Raw genomic sequence first — 12,875 nt, forward strand, 5'->3', positions numbered from 1 at the left:
GGACGGTTGGTGGACGAGGAGGTGTAAGCAGCATCTACAGTACGTAAAGTACATATATTCCTCAAGGGGCCAAGTGGTCAAGCGCAGGCAATGTGCATATCAACCATTCAATCAAGCCTTCTAGTACTAAACGTTCCGACTCCTCCTTCCTATATACCTGTTCGAATATGCTTTGGAGACGTCTCCATCATGAGCACAACACAGTATCAGCTTCATCAATCATTCAAATGCTTCAACCTTCAATCGTACCCTTCTCCATCGTAGATCCCTCTTGAGTGACAGATACACTCTTCGTCATCGTCGTCATTATCATCGTCGTTGCTCGATACGACTGATTGATTACTAGATGCCATTCCCATTCCATTTTCCGACCGCATCTCATCCTCGGTCTTTGCTTCAGGGGCCAGCAGGCCCTCTTGGTCTGAGGGATTCCGATGCCACGGCCTAGACTGATCCCGTCGTGGTGGTGGTGGTGGTGGTGGTGGTGGTGGTCGGACGCTGCCGCTGTTGTTGTTGTCGTTATTGATGGGATCGAAGCGGGCGGCTCCGAAGAATCCACCCCGGGGTTGTGGTTGTGTTTGTGGTTGATGCGATCGTTTCGTGTCCGTGGACACTGCTGCTGCTTCAATGTCTTGAGTCATTTCGATGACATCCACTTTAATATTATCACCACCGCCACTGCCAGCAGCTCCTCTTCCTCCCCCTCCTCCACCACCACCACCAACATCATCAATGTCCTCTGAAACCTGTCGTGCATGGTCCTGGAGACCATAATAATGATGTCCCCGCCGGCCTCCAATACTGAAGCTCGAATATTCACCAAGCGACCGAGTAAGCGAATGTTTCGACCATTCAAACAATCCCAGCCAAGGCAACCACGCCAGCAGAATGCGGTGTGTCAGAGAATGTCTTTTTGGACCGGTCGCGATAGCAGGGAGAGGGGGTAATGTCGAGATCGAACCCCAATCCCTACCTCCGCTGCCTCCGCTGCTAGATACTCCAGTCCCAGATCCAGGAGGACTGCCGGCAGTATTAGTCGTCGCAGCAGGGGATTTTGTTGATGATGACAACGGTTTTTCTTTTCCCGGGGAGTACGGGTAAGGAGAATATGTGCTGCGAGTGTTCAACATGGTCAAGCCGATGCCGCCCATGAACTTTGGGGTTTCCGGAGACGACAACATAGTTGTATCCTCCTCGGCGTTTTTCTTTCTGAGGAAAGGAATATGTTGACGGGCGAGAATCCACAACACCCGGGTCAGGCTCATCAGTCCAATTGCAAGGGGGATCAATTGGCCTGGACCGACTAGCCCCATACTCCCAATGACGTTGTTCATGTGGTTCAAGTTCAAAGTGAATTCGATGCTGATCATGGCGAAGACGATCCAGATGAGATTGAAGCATGATAGGGCGATGTACCATTTTGTGAGCCTGGGCAACAAGTTAGCAAACTGAACGGCAAAAGAAGTGGAATGAAACACGGGATGCAGTGCAGTGTCGCTGGATACTTACTCTCGTTTCGTCAAGTTAACACTCGAATCCTGCTCCTTGATCAACTCCCAATGCACATCTTTCCCCCGGACACGATGGACAACATACGCCGTCCCCGCCGCAAGTGCAGCCAGCGCCATAATACCATAATACACAGAGGCCCCAATATTGATGACCAGATTAATACTCCTAGTGGCCCAACTGTCCACTTTTACAGGCACGAGGAAAAATGTGTCTAGTCCACCACAATTTCGACGTCTGTCGCATGCACTCAGTCCATCCTCGACACCCTCGACCCAGAACCAGGTCCCGTACGCGGAAATCATGCCCATCAGCACGAGACGGAAATGGGTCCCGAATCCGCCGAAGTGGCGCCGTCCTCCGGGGCCTTCGGTGCGATAGTACATTGTCCGATAACCCCATAGGGACATGACGCTGAATAGAAACCCAATGCACAGTTGATGGATGACTAGCACGTCGACGACGCGAATGCCGTTTTCTTGCACAGAGTAGAAGAATACGGTGGCGAATAGGGCGAGCAGGAATATTGAGTTGGTCTCCAAACTGCCGATGATTTCTTCGGGGAGGAAGTTGTTGGCGAACCAGGAGGTTAGCCATGATGAATCTGGAGAGAGTCATGTTAGTTGTGGAGATGGGCCGGAAAGAGGGTGTAATGTGACAGTAGGTAGGTAGCTGGATGATGGGGTTTAACTGTACTTACAGATGCCCATCCGAACTCCCAGTCCATAGTAGTCGCTGTTACCGTCGATGGGACATCCTTTTTCTTTCGGCCCTTCAGGATTGCATATCTCGGCTGAGACGGGACCGAGGACCAGGAAGAGACTGAGGATCAAGAAACTTGGGCTCTTGACTCTTGGTGCCGACGTTTTCGGTTTCTCAAACCACCACTGCTCTGGTTTGTATTCGATAGTAGTACCAACCGTGACAGCAGAACAAGGACAGCAGGTTCACTGGCAGGCGGCAAAGATAATAAAGGGTGCGACGCATAGCACTACCTACCTATACATATCCTTTTCTCAGCCGTCTTGTCCTGTCTGCATATATCCTCTGTTTGCCTGCCAGCTCTGGAGTTTATTGATGACATTCTTCTTCTCGATGTTGTGGGAGAAGGCGGCACACTGTACAGATCTGCCTTGTCTGCCAGCCCATCGGCCGGGATTCGGCCATCATATTCAGCCAGCCCAATGTACACCATAAATGGTTCAAGCAATCAGCGGTCGCGTTGTAACAACTTTGTCTAGCCATTGCAGCCAGCTGGAGGTTCACGATGGCTGCCAACCTTCAGCCGTATCATGCACACCATTTTGAAAGCGGGATCTCAATGCTTGTTTTCTGGTGTGTCCCGCGCCACGCCTCGTCCCGCAGCTGAACGTGCTTGTGGAAAAGGGTGGGCAACTTCCTGTGTTAACCCAGAATATAGCAAGGGATCCATGTTGAGGGCTGCGTTTTGACCCAAGTCATTCTTTCAGCCCGTTCCAAGTTTCGCTGCTCGCTGCTTGTTGGGTGGAATTTCAAGGTGGGTTGTTTATCGCAGGGTTGGGGAGAAAGTCAAGGTCATTAATTATATTGGACGCCTGAACTGGCTTTTTGCAGTATCTTGTCGTCGACCCTAATCGCGCCCGATCATAAAAAGCACTCACTCAGGGCTGCTGGAAGAGTACGCATCTGGGTTCACATTGTTAACATGCAAACCCCATCATGGACGAATTCTGCACTGCATGCCAGAGACAGGATTTATTATCGAGAAAGTAGCTTTGTAGAGACCTCTGGCCCCTTGCTAAGCCTCAACAGCCTCACCAGGCTCCCCTACACCTTCACCTTCACCTTCCGCTTCAACTTCTTTGCCTTTCTCAGCCTTCTTTCGTCTCTCCTCTTCCTCAATCTCCTTCAACCGCTTCTGGCCTTCTTCATTGGTCGCATCAATCACCCCTTCCTGGAGACTGAGCATTCCGCCTTGGCCCAGGAGCTCGACAATCTCCTCAGCTTCATCCACACTCATCTTCCCAAGTACCTTGTTCACCTCATCAAGGCTGCCACTTTCCAGAGCTCGCTGCAAACCAGGTGGGAATCGATCGAAGATCTCCCGCGCTTGCTGCTCGACAGGATCATCCGACCCAGCTTGCGGCACATTGATGTGGATCTCTGTTCCCGGCTCGACCGCATGCAGCTGGATTTGTTCCACTCCTGCCGGGTCATTCCCTTCTTCTTTGCTCAACTCTGCAGCGCGAGTTTTGATTCTGCCATAAGTCTCTGCCAGGTCCTTGTTGAAGACCTCCTGCGCTTGGTGGCCTTTGGTAGTGATGCGCTTGAAAAACACACCGACACCATCTCTGCCCAGTTGACGACAGTACTGGATCAGCAGACTCTGGTGCACACATTGCTTAGCGTAGGCATCTTGACCTTTCATCTGTGCATTGAAAGCTTCAATCATGAGTGCATCTTGGGTGCGCTCATTGACAATTTCCGGATGTTCAGATATGTATTGGAGGCATGCGCGGTAGTCTCCTAGCTTGATCTTCGCAAATCCCTGGCCCTCCGGTGTGAGCTTGAGACTGGTCTCGTCTTCTTCGTCATCTTCCTCGTCTTGACCCTTGCCCTTCTCGAGCAGGGCATCATCCTCAACATCAGCCTCTGCCCCGGAAGAGATCGCCCCGTCAGGAGACTTCAATGCATCGCGCGACTGAGAGCTGAGCCCTTTTGGTGCGTTGAGCAGCTCTACGCTTTCCGTTGTGGTCTTCTCTTTCTTCTTCGATTTTTCAGAGGATGGCTTGGGCTTGGGTTTATTGATAAAGGACGAGTCGAATCCCACATGGATGTCTTCACTTGTTATCTTTGCATGTGCTTCCTTTTCCAGCTGCGCAAGCCTCTGTAATAAGTCCTGCTGTAGCTTCTGAACCTTGGTAAGATGACCATTCACCCCCTCAATGAAGTCCTTGTAGCGGTCTGTGGAATTCTTTTCGTCCACCTCCTTCTTTACCTGGTCCACCAACGCACCCATCATCTTGGAATAGCGAGGTTGTTCCTGCTGATGCGTATAGACGCCCTCAGGTGGTTTCGGGGGCTCATCTTTGGCGGGATCTCCTGCACTCTCGATCAAAGATTGGAACACGAGCTCGTCGGGATTCTTGGTGCTTGCGTCTGCCTGGTGTTTCTTCAGCGCGTCCAGCAGGGCGTTGATCCGCTCCAGGAGGCCGTCGTTGATGATGCGTTCATATTTGAGCGTTTCAATCTCATGCTTCCTTTGGGCTCGTTGTTCGTGGATCTGCCGTTGCTTTGCTCGAATAAAACTCTTGGTATCGACATTGGGATGGACCTCGACGTCACTGTCGTCCGATACCTCCAGCCTGTCCCATTTGTCGTACGAAATCGGCATGATGGTCGAAGTTAGACTTCGAAGAGTGTTAGCTGGTGTTTGTGGTTGATTGTATTTAAACTGTGAACATTCGCCGTTGTTTTGTTGTTGGTCTGATTGTATACAGTATGTCCTTGATATCTGGCGGCGAGGGGATCCTTCTAGAATAAGAGGGGAGTTGGTAGTTCGACAGATGCCCACTGCAGTGCAGCGATAGTAACTCACTAAAGTGCTATAGTGGGGGTTTTTGGTATGGGCTAGTAGGGGCTAGCCGGACCGCAACCGCCTAACACCGCCTGAGATATAACGTGCAGAGAAGCTTTGTCGCCTAACTTGCCCTTACAGACAAGCTCCCTGACGTTATTGTGTTGAGTGCTTTAGGCGGCACTTTAGGCAGCTTGAGATGCCTACCGGCGGGTCTCCCGGAGATCCAAGTCACTTTTCAATCAGCAGCAGCACAGCTTCGTCCGTCAATCGGCGCAGTCAGTCTCGTCATTATTGACCCGCGTCCGAGGCAGCGAGTGCGAGGCCGCTTTTCAATCGTTTTTGCCCATCGTCCTCACATCGCATCAACCAGCTCACTTCCCTACGGTACCAGTCTACTGCCGTGATGTGTCGAGGGAGGAATATGTCCTTTTGACAGTGATCGCGAACCAATTCGCCTGCGGCATGATTGCCTCCCGCAGCCCAGTGCTGCTCGCTTTCAGGCCCTTTCACCATGGGCCTCGATTGAATCAGCTCGACCAGAAAATACTTCTCTCCCTCTACAACTCATCTCCTAGACACTCGCGGATACAATATCGAGCAGCTCATGCGGTAGCGTCCCACCATGGTATTTTCCATGCTGGCGTTACCCCATTTCGCGACGCTGTGGTACAGGTGCCATGCCAGCAGCAAGCCCAGTCCTGCTCGGGCATAGCCGCACAGGCTAGACACTTTTCAAGTTGTCGAGTTCTGCGCGAATATCCCACGCCTGTCATCAAGGAGCAAGTCAGGTCCAAGAAGAATGACGATGCGGAGGAAGAGGAACCTTTCCAGAAGAGCGAGAAAGCGGCACAAGCATCGCATGTCAACCTCAGTGCTAGACTGTCCAAAGAAGGCTCTACGGGCAAGAATGCAGGTATCAAGGAAGTATGGCGGTTGATCAAAATCGCTCGACCAGAAGCCAAAATTCTAGGATGGGCGTTTCTGTTTTTGCTCATCTCTTCCACCATCAGCATGTCTATACCTTTCTCTATTGGCAAGATTTTAGATATTGCCACGAAAGGAGCGGCAAAGACCGAAGGTCCAGAGGCTGAAGAGAAGAGTGAAATGTTGTTTGGTCTCAGCCTGACCACCTTCTATGCTGCTCTGGCTGCCATCCTTGCCACTGGCGCTGCAGCAAACTACGGCCGGATTGTCATTCTTAGGATTGTCGGCGAACGGATTGTCGCTAGGCTCAGGTCGCGACTCTTTCGACAGACGTACATCCAGAATGCCGAGTTTTTCGATGCAAATCGTGTGGGTGATTTGATCTCCAGGCTCGGCTCCGACACCATCATTGTCGGTAAATCTATTACGCAAAACCTGTCTGACGGACTACGCGCGTTTGTTAGCGGAGCTGCAGGTTTTGGAATGATGGCTTGGGTTTCGCTCAAGTTGACCGGGATCTTGGGTTTGCTGTTCCCGCCTATCGCGCTTGGGGCCTTCTTTTACGGACGCGCAATTCGCAATCTAAGCCGCAGGATTCAGAAAAACCTGGGCACGCTGACCAAGATTGCCGAGGAAAGACTTGGTAATGTTCGAACGTCACAAGCATTTGCCGGCGAGATCCTGGAAGTCCATCGATACAACACCCAAGTCCGCAAAATATTTGAGCTGGGCAAGAAAGAGTCACTCATTAGTGCTACATTCTTCTCTACCACAGGTCTCATGGGTAACATGACCATCCTTACCCTTCTCTATGTTGGCGGGGGAATGGTCTCGAACGGGACGATCAGCATTGGCGAGCTCACCTCCTTTCTTATGTATACAGCATATGCCGGGTCTTCACTGTTCGGACTGTCGTCGTTCTACTCAGAGCTCATGAAAGGAGTGGGCGCGGCGTCCAGACTCTTTGAGCTTCAAGACAGAAAGCCTACCATCTCTCCTACCAAGGGTGAAAAGGTGGTCTCGGCCCGAGGTCCAATTCGCTTCGAGAATGTTTCATTCAGCTATCCTACGAGACCTGCTGTCAAAATTTTCCAGAACCTCGACTTCGAAATACCGCAAGGCTCCAATGTGGCGATTGTCGGTCCGTCCGGAGGAGGCAAGAGCACTATCGCCAGCCTTATCTTGCGGTTCTACGAGCCGACAGAAGGCCGCATTCTGATCAATGGAAAGGACATTGCGACACTGAATGCCAAGTCACTTCGCCGAAAGATCGGCGTGGTTTCGCAGGAGCCCGTTCTCTTTTCTGGGACAATTGCCGAGAACATCGCCTATGGCCGGCCACACGCGACACGAGCCGAAATCCTGCGAGCTGCAAGACGAGCCAATTGCCAGTTTATCAGTGATTTCCCGGATGGCTTGGACACACATGTGGGCGCGCGTGGCACCCAGCTGTCTGGTGGTCAGAAGCAGAGAATTGCAATTGCTCGAGCTCTGGTCAAGGAACCCGACATCTTGATCTTGGACGAAGCTACATCAGCGCTCGATGCCGAATCAGAAACCCTTGTCAACGAAGCGTTGGCTTCGTTACTGAGGGGGAGTAACACGACCATCTCTATCGCCCATCGGCTGTCCACTATCAAACGGTCTGATACCATCATTTGCTTGGGCAGTGACGGTCGCGTGGCTGAGATGGGCTCGTATAGAGACCTCAGTAGTCGACCGGACGGTGCGTTCACGAAATTGATGGAATGGCAAATGAGCGGCGGTGATGCGCCCCGAGTCAACGGGCCGCCCAGCGAGAAGGACGAGATCGAGGTGGACTTGGAACAAGGCGACGAAACGGACGAAGCAGATACGGAGGATGATATTGAGGGCAATAAGGTCCAGGAGACGGTGGACAAAGCCATCCAGGAGAAGAAATAAAGGCGACCTAGGTCCGCAGAGCCGCATCAGATCGAGTGGCAGGCAGTTTGGAAAACCAGCAGATCCTCCCTCCATCAGCGCCGGTCAAAGTCCATGGAAAAGTTGTATAGTAAGCGGTGGGACGGCGTCATAGAACGATTTGTCCTGATTCCGTGTCTACTTCTTTATTTGTTTGAGTGAATATTGCAGACGAATGAAATCTTCCCAACTCATCTTGTGGCAGGACATTGAGGATGAGGCGAAGCAACGTAGTACATTGTCGCAACGACGAGTATCAAGGATTACGAGTAGACGAAGCACACCTGTGGGTGAGTGGCATACTAGTAGGGAAAGGCTCGGAGGTTGACCTGCTAGTAGTACAAAGTACAACATTGTACAGCAATTCTGCCGTTCGATACAGGCCCAACATTGAGATCTGATCTATTCCCTCCACCCGCACGCCAGTCGGGTTGGCAGCTTGGATCCCCCACCATCCGCCAGTAGTAGTGTTGGGACAGCGCCCCAGCTGTAGGTCCCTGCGATGGATACGCATGCATCATTCCTCCTGGCACTGCATGGCATGGAATCGTCGCCAGAACATGCTTTGCCATGGCATGTCCCATCCCGCCCGGACAAGCGATGGATCCTCAGCTTGACGTTCAAGTTTCTAAACATTTCATCATGCCATCCACCAGCACCAGCACCCACCGCCTCGCTCCTCCTCCCCTCCCGCCGCGTATTCCGTCCCCCATTCTGCCACCCTCTACGTTGTAGGCCAGGATTCATGAGTGTCTCTGGTTGACGGTCCCAGCTCAATCAAGAGTTGGACAGGAAGCTCACGTGGTAGAGATACAGTAACAGAGTCCCAGGTTATGCTGGAGTACATTCAGCATGTCAAGCAATGTACAGACAGTTTTGAATGAGGCCCAGGATGTCACCAACAAGAACTTGGGCAATGTGAAAGCTCCCGTTGAAGTGCCCAATGGCTCTATCGACAATAGGCCCTCGAAACCCCGAGTTCGACCCAAGTACCGCCATGTCGCAGCCCTACATACCAAGGTGCGGCCATCGTGTCTGAGCCATGAAGCAACCGAGACGCCCAGCTTCATTGGCTTCCGCAATCTCATGGTGCTAACCATCATCGTCATGAACCTGCGTCTGGTGGTGGAGAATGCCCAAAAGTATGGCCTCCTCATCACGCTGCAATTCAACCTACGAAGCCAGGACATCAAGACCGCACTGGTGCTCTACGCCCTCACGCCATGTCACCTTTTCGTTGCCTACATCATCGAACGAGTAGCGATGGAAAATGCGAAGGGAGCCGTTGGCAAGCGGAAGAAAGACGATCCGGACGGCAGCAAGCCCGAGACTGAGACGGAAAAGAAGGATTTCTACTATACTTGGTGGTGGATTGCGTTTGCTCATGGGTTGAACGCCTCCATGGCACTGTTGATCACGAGTGCTGTTGTCTACTACCATATCTACAATCCTGGCTTGGGGATGATCTGCGAGCTCCACGCGATCGTCGTCTGGTTGAAGACGTGCTCTTATGCGTTCACCAACCGAGACCTACGACATGCCATGTTGCATCCGGGCGGCCCAGAGTCTGCGCTACCTGAGCTGTATTCGCAATGTCCTTATCCGCGCAATGTCACGCTTGGCAATCTGTGCTATTTCTGGTGGGCACCGACATTGGTATATCAACCTTACTATCCACGGACAGATCACATTCGGTGGACTTTCTTCTTCAAACGGTTGAGCGAGGTCGTGGCCTTGTGTGTCTTTATCTGGCTCATATGTGCTCAATATGCAGTGCCTGTATTGCGCAACTCTCTCGACGGCATGGCTGTGCTTGACTTTTCCACCATTGCCGAACGTTTGATGAAACTGTCGACCATTTCTCTGATCGTCTGGCTTGCGGGTTTCTTTGCACTCTTCCAGTCCTTTTTGAATGCTCTTGCCGAGATCATGAGGTTTGGCGACCGAGTCTTTTATGAGGACTGGTGGAACAGCACGAGCCTGAAGGAGTACTGGTCGACCTGGAATAAGCCCGTGTACCACTTCATGCGGAGACATATCTACTCGCCACTTGTTGGTCGCGGGTGGTCTCCGCAAGCCGCCAGCGCTTTGGTCTTTGTGTTTTCTGGGTTCCTGCACGAACTGGCGGTTGGAGTGCCCTGCCACAACATTCTCGGAGTTGCTTTCCTGGGAATGGTTCTACAGTTGCCTCTGATTCAATGTACAGAGCCATTGACAAGAAAAGATGGCACAGGCAAGGTGATCGGGAATTGTATCTTCTGGATCAATTTTGTCTTTGTTGGTCAACCGTTGGCTGCCATGCTATACTTTTTCTCATGGCACTCGAAGTTCGGGCAGCTTGCTAAAATAAACAAGAATTAGTGATAAAATAAATATAATTCCAACTCTGTTTTAAGGAGACATCTAGCCTATTATAATGTTTGCAATATATGTGAATCCGTACTGTGTCCGAACTCGTTGTATCCTTGACGTCGTTACCACCGTGGACATTGATCGTAGGTGGATGAGTAATCACATCACGTGCCACCTTTGAGACGGCAACCCCAAACTTACAGCGCAAAGACTCCATCCATGCCAATGTCCACCTGGCCCTTCACATCACACCCGCTTCAATAGATGGTCTTATTCAATCTGCGTGTTTTAATCTCCTGTTTCCAAAGCCTGGCTGGACTGCTCTGCACAACTTCGACTACGCAGGAGCAGTACTATTCTCTTTGATACCAGCTTGATTCATTCATTCTTCAGGCAGGGGGCCTCTAACTGTGCTCCCATCAATCTATCCCTTTCGTCTGGTCTGTCCTTTGGGGCGCACATGACTTCACAGCGAGTTCATCATGGCCAATCATTACGATGACCAAGGTGAAGGCGGGCTTCTACGGCGAAGAAGACCGCGACCCATCACCGATTATGGATCCTCGATGGTCCAGTGGATGAGCCATCGGAAGCCCGCATACAAAGGCAGCTACCACTATGAACAAGAGCGGCCGAGCCAAAGCTATGTTATTGACATGCTACCACCGGCAGCGCGACGGGATGCGCCAGCCGAGTCGATCCCAGTGCGACATCTTCACACGTCGTTAGGCAAATCGAAAAAGCCCGTGACGGTTGTCCGGTGGATGCCCGAGGGTCGACGGCTGCTGGCGGGCGTGCACAACGGGGAATTCATGCTCTGGAACGGCATGTCGTTCAACTTTGAAACCGTAACTGCCATGGGATCCAGCTCACTACGGGCAGCGGAATGGTCGAATCGAAAGGACTGGCTGGTGGCGGCCAACGACGAGGGAACAGTGTATTATTTGCAACCGACGCTGAACAACCCGCACCAATTCAAAGGACACGACGCTCCGATCCGAGACATAGCATTTGCGCCCTCGGACACGAAATTCGTGACGGCATCCGACGACAACACGTTGAAAATCTGGGACTTTACTTCCTCGACCAACGAGTCGACTTTCAAAGAACACGGATGGGACGTCAAAGCGTGCGACTGGCATCCGAGTAAAGGATTAGTAGTGTCTGGAAGCAAAGACCATAGTGTGAGACTATGGGATCCGCGCACCACGCGCAATCTGACCACGTTACACGGGCATAAGAACGCCATCACGGCAACAGTGTTCAGCCGTCTGCGTGACCAGCTACTTGCCACGGCTGGGCGCGATGGTCAGATCCGCATTTTCGATCTACGTTTGATGCGCGACGTGGCGATCCTACGCGGGCACGAGAAGGGTGTCACCACGCTATCGTGGCATCCCATCCACCCGAGCCTGATCAGCACAGGCGGCGACGACGGCTCTTTACACACGTATCTCCTTACGGAACCAAATACCCCAAGCGGCATTTCTTCAATCACCACCTCTCCTTATGCTTCTTCCGACCCCCGCTCTGCGCCGGCGCAGTCCATCTATCCAGCACACCGTATTCCGCATGCTCACGAGTCATCCATCTGGTCTCTAGACTGGCATCCCCTAGGTCATATTCTAGCATCGGGGTCCAATGATCATTACACTCGATTCTGGTCTCGAGCCCAGCCAGGTCTGACTACTTGTTTCAAAGACCAGTTCCATCTTGGCGAAGAAGGCGCCGAGGCCCAGGGGACTTGGGACCGCAAGTTCGGCCGCAGACAGGCCAGAGAACAGGAAGAACAGGAAGCAGAAGACGAAGCAGAGGGTTTGGAAGATCAGGGAACGAGCAATGCTGCTGCTGCTGCGGCCGCGGGTGGTGGATTTTCCATCCCCGGTCTACCTGGTCTTCCTGGTCTTTCGGGGCCCAACATGAACGGTACATCTAGACCACAACAGCAGCAGCAGCAGCAACAGCAACAAATATCCTCTGGTGGCGGTCCAGCTGGAATCACCAACATTCCTCCACCGCCTTTATCTCTTATGCCAGGCCTGGCGGCGGCAGCAGCAGCAGCAGCATCTGGCCGACCGCAAGGACAACAGCCACCACCTTTCCCACCCGTGCCAGGTATGGACGCCGAATCTCTCCAGCGGCTGCTTGCCATGTCCCAACAACAACAATCACACCAACCTCAAGGTCAACAACATCTTCAAGGCTTGCCTCAGGGAATCGATTTTTCAAACCTGAATCTCCCGGCTGGCTTACAAGTACCGCGGCCTAGTGGTGGTGGTCTGCCCGGTCTTGATTTCTCAGGTGGTGGTGGTGGTGGCGGCATACCTGGTCTTGGAGGTGCAGGTGCAGGTGCAAGTACAAACGGTGCTGGTGCTGGCGGGAGTGGAAGTGGAAGTGGAGGTTCCGGAAGTGTCCGCAGACGTGCTCCCTTGCCCAGTCAGCAGGATGGGTTCAAGGCCGAACAGGCAAGAGGGAATTATCGCGTCGCTAGATAAGCTACTGTAGATGAGTCTTGTATCAATGTACCACCATGCCATTATCATTGCCAGACTCACAGACTCCTGGGCTTCCAGGTTCGACCTGATACTAG

The 12,875-nt window shown here is 52.3% G+C and overlaps 5 protein-coding genes across 5 annotated transcripts; 3 read left to right on the top strand and 2 right to left on the bottom strand.

Moving 5' to 3' along the window:
- Window positions 1–239: 239 nt before the first annotated feature.
- Window positions 240–2,219, bottom strand: HMPREF1120_05928 (uncharacterized protein; the record flags this gene model as incomplete). The annotated part of the gene is made up of 3 exons (XM_009160120.1): window positions 240–1,428; window positions 1,510–2,113; window positions 2,210–2,219. 3 exons carry the CDS (start codon window positions 2,217–2,219, stop codon window positions 240–242), a joined length of 1,803 nt encoding a protein of 600 aa, XP_009158368.1.
- Window positions 2,220–3,286: 1,067 nt separating this feature from the next.
- HMPREF1120_05929 (cell division cycle protein 37) lies at window positions 3,287–4,882 on the bottom strand (the record flags this gene model as incomplete). The annotated part of the gene is made up of 1 exon (XM_009160121.1): window positions 3,287–4,882. One exon carries the CDS (start codon window positions 4,880–4,882, stop codon window positions 3,287–3,289), a length of 1,596 nt encoding a protein of 531 aa, XP_009158369.1.
- An 808-nt stretch (window positions 4,883–5,690) lies between these two features.
- Window positions 5,691–7,915, top strand: HMPREF1120_05930 (ABC transport system ATP-binding protein; the record flags this gene model as incomplete). The annotated part of the gene is made up of 2 exons (XM_009160122.1): window positions 5,691–5,734; window positions 5,806–7,915. The coding sequence occupies 2 exons, from the start codon at window positions 5,691–5,693 to the stop codon at window positions 7,913–7,915; spliced, it is 2,154 nt and encodes a 717-aa protein (XP_009158370.1).
- An 870-nt stretch (window positions 7,916–8,785) lies between these two features.
- On the top strand, window positions 8,786–10,294 carry HMPREF1120_05931 (diacylglycerol O-acyltransferase; the record flags this gene model as incomplete). Its single annotated transcript, XM_009160123.1, has 1 exon — window positions 8,786–10,294. One exon carries the CDS (start codon window positions 8,786–8,788, stop codon window positions 10,292–10,294), a length of 1,509 nt encoding a protein of 502 aa, XP_009158371.1.
- A 473-nt stretch (window positions 10,295–10,767) lies between these two features.
- On the top strand, window positions 10,768–12,780 carry HMPREF1120_05932 (uncharacterized protein; the record flags this gene model as incomplete). Its single annotated transcript, XM_009160124.1, has 1 exon — window positions 10,768–12,780. The coding sequence occupies one exon, from the start codon at window positions 10,768–10,770 to the stop codon at window positions 12,778–12,780; it is 2,013 nt and encodes a 670-aa protein (XP_009158372.1).
- Between the last annotated feature and the right edge of the window lie 95 nt (window positions 12,781–12,875).

Source organism: Exophiala dermatitidis, assembly GCF_000230625.1.
Source record: "Exophiala dermatitidis NIH/UT8656 unplaced genomic scaffold supercont1.5, whole genome shotgun sequence".
NCBI classification, from domain to species: domain Eukaryota; kingdom Fungi; phylum Ascomycota; class Eurotiomycetes; order Chaetothyriales; family Herpotrichiellaceae; genus Exophiala; species Exophiala dermatitidis.